Source organism: Rhinatrema bivittatum, chromosome 4 (assembly GCF_901001135.1).
Source record: "Rhinatrema bivittatum chromosome 4, aRhiBiv1.1, whole genome shotgun sequence".
In the NCBI taxonomy this organism is placed as follows: Eukaryota; Metazoa; Chordata; class Amphibia; order Gymnophiona; family Rhinatrematidae; genus Rhinatrema; species Rhinatrema bivittatum.
In genome coordinates, this window is record NC_042618.1 from 15,253,463 (window position 1) to 15,270,710 (window position 17,248).

A 17,248-nucleotide genomic window follows, 5' to 3' on the forward strand; every position below is an offset into this window, starting at 1 on the left:
CTAGATAGGCCTCTATGAACTCTAGTTGCTGTCTTGGGGTCAAAGTGGATTTGCCACAATTTATTATGAATTCCAGATATTGCATTGTTTGGACTACCAATTTCGTATCTATCAGTGAATCCTCGTAAGATGGACTTGATACTAGCCAGTCTTCTAAGTATGGAAAGACCAGTAGGCTCTTTCCTTGAGTGGGTTGCTACAACAGCTAACATTCGTGCTGCTACTAACCCGAATGGAAATACTTTGTTCTGGTAATGCTACTCTTTCAGGTCTAACGCTGTGAGCCAGTCTCATTTTGTAATACAGGAAAGATGGTATCCAACAAGTTCATTTTGAACCTTTTTTTTTGTTTGTTTAAAAAAAAAAAAAAAGTGTTCAAATTCCTGATATCTAATATAGGACAGAGATGATCTCTCTTTTTCGGGATCAGAAAGTACCTTGAATAGAATTCTTTACCTATCTGCATTTATGGGACAAGTTGATAGCCTAAATGATACTGGTAACATGGTAGATTCTGGGATGTTTGTTTTTTAAGATTTAGATAGTATCCTTTGTTTACAATTTTCAAAACCCATTTATCTATAGTGATTAGACTGTAATGTGATATGAAAAACTGGAGTCTTCCCCCTGCTGAAATTACTTAAATGGGTTGTAGTTTCTGATCATATGGGAGTCAAAAACACATAAATGCCCTTTCTGCAAGTCCATATTTCACTCCTTATCTGTCCCCAGAGGGTGCCACATAATATTAATGGTCCTTAGGTAACAGACTGTCTACACTTTTCACCTTTATGACAGACAGTAGGAATTACTTGAAGAAAAGGTTGCTCCTTCTCTCTTGAATAACCTCCAACAGTGCCCAGTCCTTGTAGTTACTTCTAGCAGAGTAGCATTCTCCTGCCACTACAGGGATACTTGGGGATTAACTTTTACATCCCATAAAAGCTGATTACAGTTGCATCCAGTAATCTGGCATCTTTTCCTAGTGGTGAACTAAAAATGCTTTGGTTTTATTTGCTTTCCTCACTGCAGATTCCACAATCAAAGATTCATGTGATATCTGAACTTTCCTGTGACATGGATATCCTACTCCCAGTTAAGGCATCCTTGTTATAATGTAACTTTTATGCTCCTTGAATTAATTATCTCTTGTTGATTGGTTAATTGTATTTACTGCTTAGTTCGATGTAAACCGAGTTGATTTGATTTGTATCAAGAAAGTCGGTATATAAAAGCCTTTAAGGATAATAATAATAATAATAATATTGCATCCTTTACTTGGTGTCTAAGTTTTTATCCATGAGTGTAAAAAAAGGATGTTTTCCATATCTTAGTTTGTACCTCAAATAACACTTTGTGCATTGGCACTACCTTAAACTGTTTCGGAGATTATATAAATTTAAGTTCTCCTTATAATACCTTCAATGTTAGTGTCATCTTCTTCTAGACTAAAAAGGTATGGAATCTGACATCTTTTGCAGAAAATTTGGGTATGTTGTAGCCTCTGGTGATTTAGAACTCTTGGCTGGTTCTGGAGATGGATCAGAGAGTAATTAAGGTGAGGGAACTGTAGATGTATATGCTATGGAATCTTAAGAACTTATGGAATCTTCTGAAGGAAATTATTTGAAAGAACTATATTTCATCTTATTTCTTCTATCTGTTCTTCCAAAGGCAACTCATTTCCTTTTTTCTTTATGAAACTTAACAGAGAAGATTGTCTGAGTTCTTCTGCTAACTTTTCCAGAACTGGTTGCTGAAAAGATGTTCCTGCTTAGGTACGTGTTTCATATATATTTTCACAAAATCTGACCAAAGCCTCTGCACAAGAGTGGCAGTCTGACAAAGATAGTAAAGGTAAAAATTACTAGAAACTTCTATTTTTGCTTCCAGCATTCTCTCTCTCACACATCCCTGAATCAAAGTCATGTGGCCGCCCTTGCTCAACATAATCAGCTGCAACACTCTAGTCTTCTCTGCTTCCATCAAGGGCTGTTTCCCTTGTTCTGGTGAGCGCTGCAAATCGGAATGTGTAGATAAGCCTCTGTGAGATCCAAGAAGCCAAGGAACTCTCCCTTTCGAACCGCTACAATGACTGTTCAAAGTGTTTCTATTCGAAAACGGGGCACCTTCAAGCAGCGATTCACCTTCTGTAAGTCCAGAATGGGTCAGAAAGTACCCTCCTTTTTGGGAACCACGAAATAAATAGTGCCGTCCCCTCCCCTGTTCCTCGGATGGCACGGGGCCAATCACCTTCACGGCCAGCAATCTTTGTAGAGTGTCTTCTACTGCGGCTCGCGTGTTGCGGGAAACACATCGCAATTTCACAAAGGCCGGCATGAGAGGCCAGGAACATTCTAAGGCATAACCTTCTTTTACCACCTCCAACACCCAGCGATCGGAGGTGATCCTGCCCCACTCCTCATAAAATTGGGACAACCTGCCCCCAATCATCCTGTCCGAGGAGTGGGCGGGCCTGATTTCATTGGGCAGGCTTCCCAGTCGTTCCCTGACTGAAACCACCTCTGGCAGGACGACTGGAGCTGCGAAAGGACTGTGCACGGGAAGAGGTCTATCTGGAACCAGAGGGTGGAACACTCCTCCCCGACCTGCTTTTTTGGAAATCCCAAAAACGGGATAGAGGACCGAATGATTTCCTGTAGGGCTTTCTATCTTCCGGCAGTTTATTGCCCTTGGAATCCCCCAGAGGTTTCATCAGCTGATCCAAATCCTCTCCAAACAGCAACTTCCCTTGAAAAGGCAGACTGCAGTTGCGACTTGGAGGAAGCATCCACTGCCCAATTGCAGAGCCATAGGAGTCGCAGAGCCGCCACCGAGGAGACCATAGTCTGGGCCACCGAATGCACCAAGTCATATAAGGCATCCACCACATGTGCTACCGCCGCCTCCAGACGAGCCGCCTGAGAAGCTGACAAAGTCCCAGAAGACTATGGGTCCTACGGTTTTTGAATCCAACAAACACGCTCTTTGCATCATGCTGGCACACACCGCTGCCCGAAGTCCTAAAGAGGAGACCTCTAACACCCGCTTCAGATGAGCTCCAGCTTGCGGTCCTGCCCATCTCAGAGCAGCCGCTCCTGCCACTGGAATGGTCGTCTTCTTGGTCACCGCTGATACAGCTGCATCCACCTTAGGTTCCCTGAGGCGTTCTAAATGTTCCTCTATTAGCGGGAGGAGTTTTTGCATCGCCCGGCCGACCTTAAGCCCTGCCTCTGGGGATTCCCACTCCCAGTTGAGCTTTTGAATCTTCTTCAGGATGAGAAAAGCACTAGGTGGACCCTGGAGACCGTCCAGGACTGGGTTCACTTCCTCGCTGTAGGAATCTTCCAGCGAGGGTCTCACCCCCAATTCCTCAAGCACCTGGGGAATAAGGGAGTGCAATTCCTCCCTCTTAAACAGCCGGACTAGGTGGGCGTCCCCTTCTCCTCACTAAGTTCTACCGGATCCTGACCATCGTCGCCCGTATCTACGTCTGGAGGGAACTCACCCTGATCTGCAGCGGTGTCCCTCGGGGGCGGAGTCGCTCCCCTGCTGGTCAACTGCACCCGCTAGATCTTCCCGAGCCAAAGTTGCCCAGGATGGACGACTGTCAGTTTTTGCAGATGGGGACGCTTGGGAACTCCCATGCTCCCATCCTGGGCTCTGCGAGCTTCCGAGCCAGAAATGCTTTCATGCATGAGCAGCAAAAATTCTGGTGAAAATGCCCCCGGTCCCTTCATTGCTAGAATTAGTGTCTGTGTCTCTCGATTCCTCCAGTCTCGGAGACCGTGCAGTGGGGGACAGCGGGGAGGATCATCTTGGGAGACCTTTTCCACAGGGTGTGCAGTGGGGGTTGGGCTCCTTCCGTTAGACCCAGCCGCCAAGCCTGACCTGCGTGCAGACTTTTACGTTTGGTCCTCTCGTCTGAGGCCCCATCCCCACCCAGTGAACAGTCTGTGCAGTGACAGGGGGTCTAAATAAGCTGACCATACCCCACAAGCTTTACAGGGTTCCACCCGAGGAGTTTCTGCCATGTTCCTCCTGCAAAAAGGGGCATATAACTCCTCCCCCCCCCCAAAAAAAAAACAAAACAGGTGCTGCCACCCAGCCCTGGTGACTCCCACCAAAAACGCCGTGAAAATCGGCCCCAGGAATGCTGGGGAGCCATGTGGGAGGTCGAAAAAGAAAAAAAACAAAATGGCCGCCGTGGTAAACATGAGGCAGGGAGCCTAAAAATGTCCTCTAAGGTTCTTACCAGGGCTGAAACACTCTCCCTTCCTCTTCAGGGGTCTGCCTGGCTCTGCACCACCGGGCAGACTGATTTACCCCAGGAGCTGCGGTGAACAGGGAACTTGGAGCTTTTATTTATTTATTTTCCACAAAAACTTCAACTTCTAGTAACAGAAAAAAATAAAGCCTAAGCTAAGAATAACAGAAATAAAATCCCCAAAGGTTTTATTCCCTATACCACAGACACTGAGGGGGAGCCTTCAGGTCGCTGAGGGAGCCAGTCCCCTGGCTATCAGGGGACCCAGAACCAAACGGGCTAGCACTGCTAGGGGTAACCAACCCCCCGTTCGCCTGGCTCTACCTGAGGGATGACCCAGACACTGAACTAGCACCTCAGGGAGCAAGAAAAATCCATCTCACACAGAGCTGCAGGTATACACGACCACCATTTGCTGGAGTCAGAGAAATACTTATGAGCTGCAGGTGGCACACTTGGGATACCAGTGCCTCGGAGCTTTGCTCTCTGACTCCATCTGCTGATGGGAATGCATAACCCACTGATCAGGACTGATCTGGGTATGTACAGGAAAGTTTATTTTGATTTTCTGAACTACAATAGAGCAGTACCAGACTTTGGCACTGTTGGGTGATGTCTCTCCACTTGTGTGGCTATATTGTTGCTGCTTGTCCACAGAGAAGACAGTCAAGATCTGGAAACATGGGTAAAACAAAGAAGAAAGCAGATAACAGATAGCTGGCACACCAGAATTATCAGCCTTCATACTGAAGATAAAAACATAACTTTCTCTGCCATTTTCTTCTACAACAGTAAACCTACTCCAGGGAGACCAAAAGGATAGCATGTGATTCAGACTCCTCACCTCTTCTGCTGTCACCATTGCAATGATTGTAACCCCTTGTTCCCATACCATCTGCCAGAAATCCTGACATGTATTCTGCAAAGGCCCTTGTGTGGCAATATAATCCCAGTCAACCCCACCAACAGTGACCTAGAAAGAAGAGGCAAATATAGCTGAGTGAGCAGGGTTTGATTAGGGAGTATGTACTTTGTCTATAAGCAGTATTTCAAATTCAATAAATAATAATGGCAATAAATACCTATCATATAAACTGTATCCCAAAGCACTTCTGAAACTTAGAAAACTCAAGCATAATTATCTAAGGAACAGGCAAAAAGCCACCTCTAATTTATTCTCTAGGATGCTACACCACAGTGGGCATGCAAAAAAAAAAAGGCTAAGAGAGAGAAATGCCTTAAGTGGCTTAATACATTCCTTGGAGGTGTTTGAAGCTATTTAATCACTAGTTTTTTCAGTTTACAGCAGAACAGTATGATACAGCAGGCAATATCCTTCCTAACATTAATGCATACATACTGCACATGTTTCTAACAGAGCTATAAGCTCCTGGAAAGAGGATCTTAAAGCATGCACTGCACAGGGAAGGCCAATTTTCTCTCTGGCAGGCTCTTACTTTAACATGCGATGCATTAATATAACCAGTGTTGTTTTCTTTAGTTGGGACCAGCTCCACTCTGGTGTCATCATATGGAAGAACGTCTTGGTATCTATTCCTCTCTGCATTTTCGGGAAGCCGAGCTGTTGCACACTCTCCTCCTACCAGCCTCCGCTTCAGTATCCGCTCATATTCGGTGAATACCATTCCCTGTTCCAGTCGTTGCTCCAAGAGTTTACACTGCAAGAGCACCAAAGACACAGTAAGGGCCAAGAACAGACTATTTCCTTGTGCAATCAGAACCTCAAACTAAGATATGCACAAGAAAATACTACATTTACAACTAACTTTCTTTATTAAAATTTTGTTAATTACTTTATAATAATGGCCTAAGCTATAGCATAACAAACAATTCATTATTTAAAGCAAACATAAAATACTATAGACAAATACACAAATTAGACAGGCTCAATTCTGCTCAAACTTTGGAATAAACACTGATCATACTCAATCTTTGCCTTGCTTCGATTACAAATAGGCTCGCTTAAACAGAAGTTTTTAGTAAAGCTTTAACTATTTTAAACATTCATATAACCACATCTCCATCAGGAAGGAATTCCATAGGGCCAGGGCGGCTACTGATAAGGCACTCAGTTCATAAACATGATGCAAAGTCATCTACTGCTGTCTGGCCAGCAGATATTACTGGTTCTTCTACAGATAAAATATACACAAAACACATCGATGCAATGGCCATACCAAAATGTACAGGTATGTATTCTATCTTTTGTCTATTTGATGAAGGCACTTTCCCTTTTATCTCTTTACCAGCAAGTGTAAAGTTTAAACTGTAAAACTGTATCAATGGGGAGGGAAGGGGCGGTGTATGATCCTCAATTGGGAGACCCGCCCCCTCTGCCATCACTGAGGACTGTGACGGACGTTAAACGGCGCCAGAACACCAGGCGTCGTGCGCTGAAGGGGTGCGATAAAGGGGCACTCCCCTTTGTGCATCCTGTAGTGTTAGCCATTCCCATGTTCTTTTATATCCCTTGTTAACAATCCCCATATTTAAATGTTTAATGTATTTGACAAAGGTAACGCATGAATTCCTGCAAATTTTGTTTAAATGTAAACCAATGTGATATGTAAAATCGAACACCAGTATATAAAAATCAATCAATCAATCAATGGGCTGATGCTGAGCCATCTCACAGCACTGAAACTTCCAGTTCAGTACAGCAATAGTAAAGCCTTAAGCAGTGCACTAATAATAAAGTTCTTTATTATTACTGTACTAGTTGACAACAGTACATTCTACTTCTGGTTATCTATCCAACCCATGGGTCCTCAATCTTACTGTTACTACCTGGGATTCCTATGACCTTTTAAACAGAATGGAGGAGTGAACTCATGGTTAAATCATTGGAATTTTCATTCCTGTAGTACCACAGATCAGTCCAGACTAGTGGGTTATGCATCCCTACCAGCAGATGAAGTCAGAGACCAAACCTTTGAGACACTGTTACTTAACCGAGAGTGCCACCTGCAGAACCTCAGTATTGACATGTACCCAAGCCAAGATGAATATAAATACTCCTCGCATGGATGGGGGGGGGGGAATCAAAGTGTTGGACACCCCTAAAACTATAAACACAAGAACAGTAAACACCATGAATCCTGCCCCACAATGATTCTTCACTTACAATATAACAAAATATCAGACTTGGCAGGAAAATCAGTCTTTCAGAGTCAACCGGGAGGGCCTCTGGACCGATCTGCTGTATTACAGGAACGGAAATTAGCAGGTAAGAGCCAATTTTCCTTTCCTGAACATACACAGATCAGTCAGACCAGTGGGATGTACCCAAGCACCACTAAATCGGACAGGCACCCGAAAGACCTGTGCGCAAATCACTCACCAAAAAATGGCTCATCCTGCGGCCTGACATCTAGATGATAATGTCTGGTAAAGATATGAATCGAGTACCACACCCAAGCCCTACAAATCTCCTATGGTGACTGTAGCTGACACTCAGCCCAAGATGCAGCCTACACCCTGTGGCATGCGCTCTCAAACCCACAGGAATCTGCCGCCCCTTGCAAAAGTAAGCAGAACAAATGGCCTCCCTAAGCCAATGAGAAATGGTAGCCTTAGAGGCGTTGTCACCTTTCTTCACTCCACTTCATATCAAATGCCACTTCCTATCAAATCTCAATCTGACCCACTTCATCTATGCTGATGATATTCAAATATTAATCCCAATAAAAAAATCACTAGAAGAAACATACAAATTAACAACCACTTACCTAAGCAGTATAAAGGAAATACCAACCAACTTAAAACTCATCAACAAGACTGAAATGATCATATTAGACAGAAGGAACAACTCTCCTCAAATACCACCGCTCAACCTAATGAACCAAAACCTAATGAACCAATCAATCATGCTCGCAACCTTGGAGTAATAATTGAGAACTTTCTTTCAAAAACCATATCACAACAAAAATCAAAGACGGATATCATAAACTACTTACACTCCATCATTTAAAACCTTTTCTTTCCACCGACTTCAGATCAGTCCTTCAATTAGTCATTTTCTCCAACATAGATTACTATAACACACTCCTTTTCAACTCACCTCCAAACACTTTCCGCCCACTCCAAATCCTACAGAACGCAGCTGCAAATGTCCTCTCTGGATCTAAAAAGCACGACCTCATCACTCCAACACTTATATCACTACATTGGCTACCAATAAGATTCAGGATTGAATACAAAGTACTATCCATTCTATACAAAATTATATACTTAAACAAATAAAATAAAAAGTTGTAGGTTTGTTTTTTTTTTTTTTTTTTTTTAACTACCAACTATACTGCAGGTGTGCATCTCTACCATCTGCTGGAGTCAGAGAAATAATGAGGGACTGCAGGTGGCACTCTTGGCTAAGTAGCAGTGCCTCAAAGTTTTGTCCTCTGACTCCATCTGCTGGTAGGGATGTATAACCCACTGGTCTGGACTGATCTGAGTATGTTCAGGAAAAGATTCAAAACTCTTGGGCAAGTTATCTCCCTGTGCCTCCAGGACACAGCTGAGAACAAAACTATCTTAACCCAGAGTTCAGTCAACAAACTGAAACAAATCCTAAAATAAATAAACAGAAACAAAAATATATCCCACCATCTTCACAAAGGCCATACTTAAATGTCTGCCCTTTTTCTCTTTCCCTCTCTTCTTCCATCAACTGAGAATACCTTAGCTTTCCATTGAAGAACTCACTATTATCCATTTGCCAAAGAGGATTATTCAGGCACAAGACGGTGCAGATACTTCCCCTCTGTGATATGTGCAGTTTAATGTAAGCCTAATCCTGCACAAAACCTTTATTCATATGCTGTAGTTTTAGAAAATCCAGATATATTCAAACTAATTTGGTGCTAAATAGCTCCATTTTTTAATTCATTTACATATTTTGGTTTTCCTGCAAACCAAGCCCACTAATAGAAGAATAAAGCAAAACTCAATCAAAATACACAAACCAGTCTTTTTCACATACCCGCTCATCGTTAGTGGCTGTAGAGGGCTCCTCTTTGCAATCATCAGGCAATGGCATGCGGGACAGGGCTAATCCATTCAATGCTGCCAGTTTCAGAGGTCCGAGGTTTTTTGCATCTGTTCTGTTGCTTTTTTTTATTCCCTAAAAGCAATAAGTATTTTAAAATCTAAGTCTGTCAAGTTGCAAAAAATGTGGTCATAAAAAAAAAACTTAACTGGAAAGGGATTCTCCTATCTTAATACAAAATATATAGTTTATCTTTACTAATGGTGTAGCACATAGCACACTATCTTTGTTAACAGAAAGTCAGACAAGTGAGTGAGTCACTGTACTGAGGACAACTAGAATCAAGAGGTCAAGAGCACAGTTCTCATCTCCGTCAGGAGTCATGCCCAACAAAATTCAAACAAAAACTCAAAACATGGCTATTCTTGCAAGTTTATACTTAAGTTATACACAATTATCTATCATCAATACCCGTAACATCGTTTTAACAGAGTATACACAGGATTTGTCCCACAATTATATTCAACTTTATCCCCCATTGTTCTAGCAAGATATACTTATATTTTTTATATAATTTAATTGAATTAACTTCCTAACTTGTTCCCTTAGTTATTTCTATTATGCTAAAAACTAAAAATTCTCCTTCACTTTTCCTCTATCCCTAATGTTAACTCATTATTTGTAAAGCACGGCCGCTAATCGCTTGTTTATTTAGCACTGCTGCGAAATTGTTGATTGTGAACAGATGTGATGTTACTAAACAAATGTCGGTATATAAAAAGCAATGAACACCTTGGATCAATTACCGGTTTGTTTTCTTGGTATATAAAAAGCTCCAAATAAATAAATAAACAAATATTATTACAGGTGCACATAGATGTTTTGAAAGGAAAGGGTGGAGTAGATGAAACTCCACTTACAGAAGAGAATGTATGGGAAGAGCTAGGAAAACTGAAAGTGGACAAAGCCATGGGCCCTAATGTGATTCATCCCAGGTTCACCCAATACTGAATGACCTAAATATGTATACCCTGGAGGACAGGAGGTACAGGGGAGATATGATACAGACCTTCAGATACCTGAAAGGTTTTAATGATGCACAATTGACAAACCTTCTCTGTGGAAAGAAATCAGAACTAGGGGTCACACAATGAAACTCCAGGGACTCAGAACAGAAGTATTTCTTCACAGAGAAGGTAATGGATGCCTGGAATGCCCTCCCAGAGGAGGTGGTGAAGACAAAAACAGTGAAAGATTTCAAAGGGGCATGGGATAAACACTGTGGATCCCTAAAGGCTACAGAATGGAAATGAAGAAAAGAGTATATTTGGGTAACTTGCTGATGTGGCGGTTACTACCCTTAACCAACAAGTTTTCATACTGTTGATGCAACTCCATTATTGCTCAGTGTTTTAATGGCAGGGGGAAAGAGGAAAAGGGGAATTAGATTCAGACAGCAACAACACAAGGACATTGAATTTTACGGTTTGGGAAAACAAATAAGCATAGGGATAACTTGCTGATTCAGCTATTACTACCCTTAACCGATAAGCCTGATACTTGTGATGCAACTCCAACATTGCTCTCTGCTTCAACAGCAAGAGGTAATGGGGAATTGGACTCAGACAGCAACCAACAAGGGCCCAGACTTCGACGGTTTGGGAAAGTAAGGATGGGGGTGACCTGTATGGCATGGCACATGCTACCAAAGGCTTGCTGGGCAGACTGGATGGAGCATTTGGCTCTTTTCTGCAGTCATTTCTATGTAAATGCTGTTTTTCCTATATTCCTCCTGACAGCAGAAACTTGCTGACCATAACATGGATCTGAATAAAAACATGAAATGAATGTCATCCCAAAACCATAAACAACATGCACATTTGAAATCTAATCATTAATTGTATGCCACAAGTAATGGTATACAAGTAATGAACATAAGAACATAAGAACATGCCATACTGGGTCAGACCAAGGGTCCATCAAGCCCAGCATCCTGTTTCCAACAGAGGCCAATCCAAGTCACAAGTACCCAAACATTAGATAGATCACAAGCTATTGCTTATTAATTACCATCATAGAAGTTTATGGATTTATCTTCTAGGAACTTATCCAAACCTTTTTTTAAACCCAGTTACACTAACTGCTGTAACCACATCCTCTGGCAATGAATTCCAGAGCTTAACTCTGTGCTCAGTGAAAAATAATTTTCTTCGATTTGTTTTAAATGAGCTACTTACTAACTTCATGGAGCGCCTCCTGGTCCTTCTATTATCTGAGAGAGTAAATAACCGATTTACATTAACGTATTCAAGTCCTTTCATTATTTTGTAGACTTCTATCATATTGCCCATCAGTCATCTCTTCACAGAGGTTAGACAGGTTCCTATAGGGCTGATGTGGACATATTAGCTCATTCCCTTTGCCTCCCAAATTTCCAATCATAAAATATTCTGACAACTCATCTGTAGTCCTGTTATTTTATAGCAAATTCCAGACAGATTTATACAATACACCAGCACAAATTAGCAGGGTAATCATGGTCTTTTTCCTATTTACTTAATTTTATTAAAAAGTCATTCTAGATGCTTTTTATTAACACATAACTGGCCAAAATACCCCCATCTATGGAATTATCTTGTCAATTGTCTTGCAGATCAGTAAGGAAAAAAATAGTTGAGCAGTTGTGTGAATAGGCAGACTAGATAGATCATATGTTCTTTTTCTGCCACCAAAGTTAGATGTTTCTTATTCTAACTTATTTTTCCAAAGATTTAGTCTACAATAATTTAGAAAGTAATTTAAACTTTTGCGATCTGCATTTAGGGATGTTACATTAGTAAAACAAGTCAACTGTTAAATACAAGGAAAAGCATGGTAACCGTTCAGTAGGAAAACTTTACTCAAAGTTAGATCACTGTATCAATGACCTTAGAAACAGGGTAATAAGAAGGTACTTGAGAATTAACCATAACATTTGAAATTAAAGTGATCACACATTTCAAAACTTAAGGAAACAGGGTTTCCTTATCCATTACCAAATATAATCCCTCTGTATCTCTCTACTGTAACATCACAGCCCAATTTCATTCTTTTCCCATATCCTTTTACTTTTTGTAATGCAACCTGCAATGTACTTGTATATTCTGGCATCACCATCCTTTGCAGGTAGCAAATCTGCTGCTTTTCTTTTGATCTGAAAAAAGGAGTGTAGCTCTCCAGAGGTATCAAGCCCACTGAAAAAGGAACACTTATAAACTTTTTAAACCTTTATTCCAACAATTTTTAAGTTGTAAGGGCATTCATCAAGCCCACCTTGTATGAAGAAACAGAAAGACATCTACTTACTCCCAAAGGTGGAAGTCCTTCAGCAATATTTCTTTTTCCTGAAAACACATCTGACACAGGCCTCTTCTTAACAGAATCCTTTTCGACTCTATACCTTCCAGACATTGAGAGATCAGATTCGGAGACAGACGGAGCCAGTACCCCTTCACTTCTTCTCTGATCACGGATGTTAGTTATAAAGTGACTTGGACTAACATCCTTAAGTCTTTTTTCATTTTCGACTTCGGTTATAAGCAATGTCTGCTCTAAGCAGTGCAAGGGGCTGACAGCTGAAGGAGAACTAAAGGGGTAATTTGGTAAAGGTTCATTGGAATAGTTTCCCAGTAGAGCAGAGAGGTGTGCTGGCTCAGAGGCATCCTGAAATGTGCTGTTTCTTTTTTCTTCTTCAATATCTTCATCTTCCTCACTGCTATGAATCAGCATGGTAGCATCTGAAAGAGATTTTTTGTGGCCGTATCTACTGGTTTCTTGCTCCTCATTTGGCTCCCCCTTTGTCTTTTCTATGAAAACATTAGGCTGTGAAGCTGCAAAGGTTTCCCTTGGAAGAGTCACATCTGCCGCAGACGCAGACATGGTCCTCTCTTTAATTCTTATGGCTTCAAAGCTGTGGGTGAGCCCAGCTATTTCTATGCTGTTTCTTTTCTGTAGCTGAGCATGCCGTGCTGAAGTTAAGGGTTCACTAACTTCTTGAAGAGAATGAGCAACCGGCAAACTGTCTTCCTGAAATGTCTGAACAGAATGGTGAACTCTCCTTGTGATGAGGTCAGGGTTGCTGCTGCTGATGTAAAGATGGTGGGAAAGATCAGGAGTGCTGTTGGCGGGTCTTGGATGCGGGTTAGGGGGAGGAGGTCGATACACCTGAGTCTTCATGATGTTTGCAGCTGGATAATCCTGAGCTTGATGTTGGGCATTGGTTAGCTCGGGTACACTGACTGCTCCAACAACTGGTCGCCTTTCAACAGGATATGGATAGGGAGACTGGCTATGAAAACTATAATTCAGATTAAAAGGATAGTGAGTGGACTGTGGGGAGGTGAACTGGGTGTGTTCCCGGATTTCAGGTTGGCTATAGACCAATGCATCAGCTCTGCTGTAGGCATATGAATTGCCTATGTTGAGATTTCTCATTGAATGGCTCTGTCTTTCTGTGTGCACCATACCCCTGTTCAGCTGTCTCATCACAGTCTCATAGTCTGGGGTAGGGCGATATGATGGTGGTATCAGAGCGCTATGCCGATGAGAGGGGACATAATCAGGTCTCATGACATCACTTCCTGTGATGCTAGGGTTTGAGGACATAGGAGAGGGCTGCATGTAGTGTTGTGGATTATTTAAAGAGCTGGTACTGTGTGCACTGTATACACTGCCATTACGTATTCTACCATTGTAGTCATGAGGAGCTCTGTCCAGGCTAGTCTGAGAGTGATAATAGTATCCATTCTGATTGGTCACAAAAAGATTATCTGGAAAAGAATTACTATAGATTATTTATTATTACAGTATTTATCCGCCTATAATGAATCACACTAAGCAGAGTACAGACATTTAAAACAATGAATCTACAAAATACATCAATAGCATCATAAAATTTAAAACGAAATAAAATAAAATCAGAATTATTACAATCAAATTATCTAATAAAAGCTTCTTCCAATAAGAATATCTTTATAACAAAACTCAACCCAAAACAGTAACACACTTTTCCTTAAGGTGATACTCAAGGGATAAAAAAGTCACTGAAAATAAGCCACTTTTTTTTTCCTTTTCTCCACTGTTGGATCTCTCCATCTTTGAATTCCCTTCCCAATCCCCATGGATTTTTGCTGCCCAAGGGCTGGAGTGATGCCTCCTCCCCAGTTCCTTCCCTTCCCAGGCATCAGCACACCTCCGTGGCTGCTGGCCAAGGCATGGTTCTGAGAGGGACTCCCTGCACAAGAGTGCTGTGGCCAGCCCAAGACTTTTGCATTTAACATGTACATTCAGACGATGCATTCTGATCAGTTTATTGGGTAAAACCAGATTTACATTTTCAGATACAGAATCAAAGCTACAAAGCTCAGAATGTGGTCCTTACTAAGTTGACAGAAGTATTTAAAAGTTAAGTTACACTGCTGTCTAAACCACATAAATATGTATTTAGTTCCGTTCAAGATATGGTGACATCTATATACAACACAGAGCAACAAGCTATATTTTACCAGGACTAATCTCAGTCAGTACATGTTACAATGTGTTTTCAAAATTTCCAATCACCCATTATAAAGTTGTGCATTCTGAATTACCTTGGGAAGAAGCGTAAGGTTCACTGTAATGTCCATTGTAGTGCAATTGAGGTAGTGGCATCCTATAAGGCTGAGGTTTGGGCTAAATGTAAAAAGAATTTACAAATATCACATCTTGAGATTAGTTCAGAGCAGCCTAATTTACTAATTATATGAGAGACACTACAGAGCCTTGAAACATAAAAAGGATTGTTATTAGAAAGGAATTTACTTAGGAGTAAAGTCCCACACAATGGTAACAACTAGCTGCCAGACTCCAGGTCCATGTTCCACAATAATTGCAATCTGTGGTCCCTAGCCAAGGTGTGCTGTTGCAATGGAGTGGAGGAATAGCTTGGTGGTTAGAGCAGTGGGCTACAAAAACAGAGAAACCAGGGTTCCAATCCTGCTGCTGCTCCTTGTGACCTTGGACAAGTCACTTCACCCTCCATTGCCTCAGGTGAAAGGTTATGCCTAGATTTATGAAAATGCTATAACAACGCATGGATAACGCCCACGGAAAGAAAAAGGGGCAGAGAGAGAGACAGACTATTTATAAGGCCTTCATAGTACTCAACTATATTTCTCGATAGGAGGGCCAGCTAATAACTCGAAGGAGGTGTTGGTGGTAGTTTAGGGACCAGTTTTACATGTTGAGTGAGACGTATTAACAGCACAGTACACCAAGGTGAAGATTTGAAGTCATTTGGAGTGAGGAAAGTCTCACAAAGATGAGACGGTATAGTCAAGCTAGGGCAAGATAATATAGTAGAAATCTCATCTTTGTGAGACTTTCCTCACTCCAAATGAACTGGAGGAAACTGCTAGAACAAAATACTAAACTAAAAAATCTTATCACCTGTAACCTGTGTTGATTACAGTTTTACTTGGGGGAACCTACCAGCTTCCTTCTCTGAATCTCTCTCTACCTTTAGAGGGGGTACAGTCCAGTGAACTGTCATTCAAAATTATTATGTATTTTCCAGTTTTAACATCTTCATTCCAATTTAGCCCAGCCATCCCAACACCACTCATCAGCCAGGGGCCTCCAGTTCCCAGCAAGAGTACATCCAAAGTATGACCCAGTATCTATACGGAGTGACACATGGCACTTCCATCCTGTAGAAACTTATGAATGCTGTCACTGCGGCATCCTGAGCACTAGCTGGCCACAGCAGCAGAAGCCAGGCGCAGGAATTGAGCTTGGATCCTCTGACATGGCAGTGCACAGCATTGCCACGGAGCCATCAAGTAGCCCTAACAGTCTCTTAAAATGGTTCACAGTTTGTTTCTAGGGTTGCATAGTCTTAGGGAAAATAATGTTTGTATATTTGCATTTTAACAATTCCACTAAATTGCACCTTTTTCATAAATGGAATTAGAAGCCATTCCTAACAGAACCATTTCCCCTATCCATGGAATTTTATGTCAAATGAAAGTGAATCAGCATTCAGCATTTTTTTTAAAATAAAAGATGTGTAAAGTAATATTTTATGTTTTTCTCTTGTGCTTTATTTAGACCATTACCGGACGTGAAAAAGTTTTCTTTAGAATACAAGACTTGGATGTCCCTAAAGCAGAAGATTAGTTTCTTCGAAGCACAGCCGGTGTTGGGGAGGCCTTGAATGGAACTATTTGAAGTTTCTCAAGATAAGTTTAGGGACAATTTGAAATGTGAATTGTTAAATTTGATTTGGATCAAAAGTTTTCACTTTTTTCCAAGGAACACATTGGTTGTGAGCACGATATATACAGAGAAACTATACATGTGACCTATGATAGTGATACAGCAGCACTTGGAAGCAAAAATACAGTGTCTGCAGTGCTGTATCGGCTATAAGGTCACTTGGTTTCTGAAATTTTTTTTTTTAGAAATTGATTTGTAGGGATTGATGTGTGTGTTATATTGAGAGTGCAATTTTCCCATTTGGACTTTTTCTTTTGGTAAATTATTTAAAGTCCCATTATATATTTATCAATTATAAGTGATTAGAAAAATCTGCACAGAACTATAATGTAGGTCACCACTATTTACCTATTGGCAATGGAATATTTTGCATCATTCTCTCTCGTTTCTAAGCTGCTGAATTAGCACATTCCCTGCCAGTATCATCTTGCACCTAACAACCTCCCAATAAAGTGAGTAATTCTGCATCAAACCCACTTTATTATGAAGGAAATTTTCAAATTAGACAATCTGAGACAAAGTCCACATGTGCTTTTTACCTGTAAACGTTGCCCCAATTTTCAAAAGTGAAAATACAGGAATTTTTTCTTTTTAACCTGCCACCATGGGTATAAAGCTCTTGAAGTCATGTGTGTTTGTGTTTTCTGCAGGTGCCCTTTTATATGGAAAAACAACGTGTAGAT

General features: G+C 41.2%; 1 protein-coding gene across 7 annotated transcripts in view; it reads right to left on the reverse strand.

The window, feature by feature from the left end:
* Nucleotides 1-17,248, reverse strand: part of PTPN21 (protein tyrosine phosphatase non-receptor type 21) — a 191,305-nt gene that overhangs the window by 31,562 nt on the left and 142,495 nt on the right. For all 7 annotated transcript variants that reach the window (XM_029597749.1, XM_029597748.1, XM_029597746.1 and 4 more), the window contains 5 exons: nt 14,900-14,981; nt 12,618-14,080; nt 9,267-9,407; nt 5,725-5,946; nt 5,112-5,240 (listed from right to left, as the gene is read on the reverse strand). In XM_029597749.1, the coding sequence (XP_029453609.1) occupies nt 5,112-5,240; nt 5,725-5,946; nt 9,267-9,407; nt 12,618-14,080; nt 14,900-14,981 (2,037 nt within the window). The remainder of the gene's footprint in view (nt 1-5,111; nt 5,241-5,724; nt 5,947-9,266; nt 9,408-12,617; nt 14,081-14,899; nt 14,982-17,248) is intronic.